Consider the following 3,976-nt stretch of genomic DNA (forward strand, 5'->3'; position numbering starts at 1 on the left):
GAGCAGAAAGAAAACCCCGTGCTTCAGTTTATGTGATTCACTCAAAACAATTGACTCACTACTGTAAAGACCACCAGAGCTTCTCAACTGGTTTTCTTCAGGATCCAGGCTTTTTTTATCAAATGGCGATCCAACACAGCACCAAAAAAGGGAAATGCGCTTTGCTGTAGTTTATTACCCCGATACCATTATTCTATGTCAGCCCATACTCGCTTTGTAGGAAGCAACCAAGACCAGACTCATCTTTGAACCTTGTAGGAACAAGATTGATTCCTAAAATCAATAGAAATTAAAATGGAAATGTACGAGAAGGGTGTCTTATATTGTATTTTTGGTCATGCGTTTATCTATGTATTTGGCAGGCAGATTTTATCCAAGCGATGCTTCTAAATACTTTAACTGATGCTTTCTTGTTTCCTCACTGCTCTGTCCTCCAAGATCCAGAAATCGATCAAAGTCCTCCATCATTAAGGACACGTCAGTTTACTAAACCGAGGCGAGAAACGGGGAGAGAGAAATCTTTCAGAGAAACCTAGAGCTAGAAAACAAAGGTGCATCACTTATGGATGAACAGAAATACAAGAACTTTTCATTTGCATCTTTGCTTATTGGAGCCAACCATAAATTTGACATAGTGCATCCTGCTTTATTTAAAATGTTCAAGCAGCTACATCAACAGCAAAGTGAGGTATTACAGCACATATATACATAAATACATAAATATACATGTTCATAAAGAAATACATTGTGTAATGTTAAAAAATGCATAAAATAACTAAAAAAATAAGCATGGCTCACAGTCTTTGGTTTTGAATCATTTGGTTCTGTAAAAAATAATAATAATAATACAGCAGTGGGAATTCAATGTTTTAAGAAACAGTAAAAGATAACAATAATACCATTCAAATCAAATATACAACATACAGAAAATCACAAAATATACAGAAGTATTTTAGTGCAAAATCATAAACAATCTTTGACATATGACAGCTCACAAAACTATTCCACCAGTTCCATGGTTCTCATAACTCATTCTTTCTACACTTCAACAAAGACGAAAACACGAATTGCAAAAACATTTATCATTTTACATTTTTTCACAGATAGGTTTTTTATTGTGCATTTTAATTAATACCAATTAACCTGCAGTTGGGTGATTACGTATAAATAATAAGGATAATTGTTTTTTTTATATATATATTTAGATATTTATTAAGTTAGATGTTTTTGCAAGTAAACTCTTCATATGCAAGGAAAGAAAAAAAAAAGATTGCACAATCAGACAATTAAGAGGTATTCTGTCTCCTGGGAATCAAACGGTTCCGCTTTATTTTGATGGTCCCTATTCTGTAGACCATATTAAGTAACTTTGAATCTACAACTAACTCTAGTTAGAGAATTGCTAGATTATAGTCAGGGTTAGTAGAAAAAGTTGGCCCTGGGTACCTGCAAAGTCACTTATAGTCAGAATGCCTGTTGAAGGACCGTCAAAATACTAATCAAACCGATCTTCTTCATCTTCATCAACTATCTACACACCATATGAGGTTTGATGGGTGGATATACAGCTCTCAGAGCCAGCGGTGTTATTCTGTTATCTTTAGGGCTGTCACCGCACTTGCTAATAACAGTAACATTTAAGTGCACCGAGGAATTGCTCTTGCGTCTGGAGCACAAAAGACCTTGAAAAACTCCATGAGCTCTCTTCCTGAAGTGGCTCCCTACGATAACATACAAAAAAGGGTTTATTGCACTATTGCTGTACCCTAAATAAGTAGCCAGCTCGTTGCTAATTTGCAATATATTCTCCCAGAGGCACCCAGGAATGAGCCGAAAGTAGTCAAGGGTGTCTAGGAACCGCACCAGCTGAAAGGGCGTCCAGCACAGGAGAAACACGGCGAGGACCGTCAGAACCAGCTTAGCGGCTTTCCTCTCCGTTTGAACCCTCGGTTGAATCACGAGGCCGCGGTTTTTAAGCGCTTTGACCACATGAAACGTGCAAAGGGAAATGATGGGCAGCGGAAGCAGGAACCCGACGACGTTTGTGGTGATGTTCCGTTGGAGAACCCAGGCCGGATGTGGGTACTCTAGATAACAGGCATCCACCCCTATGAACGGGAAGAAGCGTACTCTTCGGAAGACCAGAGTCGGGAGGCTGAGCACCAATCCCACCATCCAGATCACCGCACAGATACGCTTGGCCCGTTTGGGGCATCTCAGCTTACTGGGGTTCATGGGTTTGGCCAAGGCGAGGTAGCGGTCCACGCTGACCAGCGTGAGGAACAGTACGCTGCAGTAGTAGTTCATGGAGATGGCGGTGCAGATTACCTTGCAGAGCAGCTGACTGAAGTTCCACTGAAAGCCTTGGGCGATGGTGACCGTCCAGAAGGGCAAACACAGGACCATAATGAGGTCTGCAGCTGCCAGGTTGCCCAGATACACATCAGCCACGCTGCACGGCTTCCGCTGGAGGCAGAACACACAGAGGACCAGACTGTTGCCCAACACTCCCAGGATGCTGATAAGAGCCAAGAACGGAGGCTGGAGAGATGACAGCCATGTCCAGGCGACTGTGTCGTTGCAGATGTTTGTTGAATTTAGTTCCATTGGGGCACTGTGAAATGTTAAACGATATGCTAATTAAGCAAAACAAACTGTACTTTTTTGTAGGAAAATTCTATTTCAAAGTTGTTTTTCTTTGTGACTAACACTTTAATATAGGAACCAATACTCACTACTAACTAGTTGTTATTGGTTATTATATTAAATCACTTGCTGCATGACCATATTCTGCATAGTACTTAACAATTACCTTACTAAATATTAACCTATTTCTGTATTATTTTTTTACCTAGTGTATAAAAAATAAGGCCAATAAACAATGTACTTAAGCAACATGTGCTTAAAAAAACCTGATTTATGAGTATCAGATTTTAAAATCCTAATGGGGAAAAAAGGTGCAGAATTTACTTATTTTTTCACATAGTAATTAACTTAAGAATTTGAAAGAGTAGCAAGTAACATCTTTGAAGAGTCTGAATATGTTTTAAAAAGTCCGAAGTGGTATTTTCTTGTAAAACCTATAATAGTCTTTTTGTTATATGATTTTGTTTCCCAAGCTTAATCCTTATGTTCAAGAATATGCCTGCTGTTTCTTCTTGAATGGATGTAAAAACTGAATGGATCCTTCGTGTTAGTAAAAACAAACAAGAGAGAAATCAAGCAGACTTCGGCGAGTCGTTTGTTGGAGGGGTTCCATACGATTGAGCAAAAGATGGAAATTCCAAATATGTTCAGGGTATAACATTCTTGCACAATTTCAGCAAATGGCCTATATAAAAACGTTATATTAAATTATTCAGCAACAATAAACAGAAGTGACTTTTTTACAATGTTAACATAACATGTTACTTTTATAGTAACTTGCACTGTTTTAAAATAATCATTATTAAAGTCCCAATGACTTTTTTTGTTCAGAGATTCACCTACCTTTCATATTAAGTGTCAGCTCCAGACTGTAGATCCAGAATGACTATCTGCTCACTTCCAAAGTGTTGTCTGGCTGAATCTTCTCCAACTAGATGCTGGTGAGATCAGACAGGCGCTCTTATAAACGCATAATGAGGCTGTCGTCACTGGAAGCCTGGATCTGTTCTCACTTTCCGTTTGTCATGCTCTGGCTGTCTTTCGCCTGAGTAAAACACTTGCGCTGTTATGAAGCTAATATGAAGATAAACATTATGACTCAAGCGTGATGCTGCCTTTTCAACAAATCCTCAGCTCGTGACAGGACCTCTAGACGAGCCAGACGTTATTTCATTTATTTATTTTTATGAATTGTTTTTTATCTATTCAAACTAGCATTTTTTAGAGTGAACAAGTATGTTAACGTATTAGTTTAGTAATAAAAAAACATTGTTTTTCATCATGCAATGGTGCAAGGTATATGCAATTGTATTGTTAAGGCATTCAATAA

At 38.4% G+C, this 3,976-nt stretch overlaps 1 protein-coding gene across 1 annotated transcript; it reads right to left on the minus strand.

Annotated features, from left to right (window-relative positions):
- Window positions 1–650: 650 nt before the first annotated feature.
- On the minus strand, window positions 651–3,660 carry si:dkey-63b1.1 (B2 bradykinin receptor). The gene is made up of 2 exons (XM_043218837.1): window positions 3,490–3,660; window positions 651–2,614 (listed from the first exon to the last, which is right to left on the minus strand). The coding sequence occupies exon 2, from the start codon at window positions 2,605–2,607 to the stop codon at window positions 1,528–1,530; it is 1,080 nt and encodes a 359-aa protein (XP_043074772.1). The 5' UTR covers window positions 2,608–2,614; window positions 3,490–3,660; the 3' UTR covers window positions 651–1,527.
- Between the last annotated feature and the right edge of the window lie 316 nt (window positions 3,661–3,976).

This window comes from Puntigrus tetrazona, chromosome 20 (assembly GCF_018831695.1).
Source record: "Puntigrus tetrazona isolate hp1 chromosome 20, ASM1883169v1, whole genome shotgun sequence".
NCBI lineage: Eukaryota > Metazoa > Chordata > Actinopteri > Cypriniformes > Cyprinidae > Puntigrus > Puntigrus tetrazona.

What these genes read in the sequence shown, in the direction of transcription:
- si:dkey-63b1.1 (XM_043218837.1), bottom strand. Translation starts at nt 2,607, where the DNA reads ATGGAACTAAATTCAACAAACATCTGCAACGACACAGTCGCCTGGACA.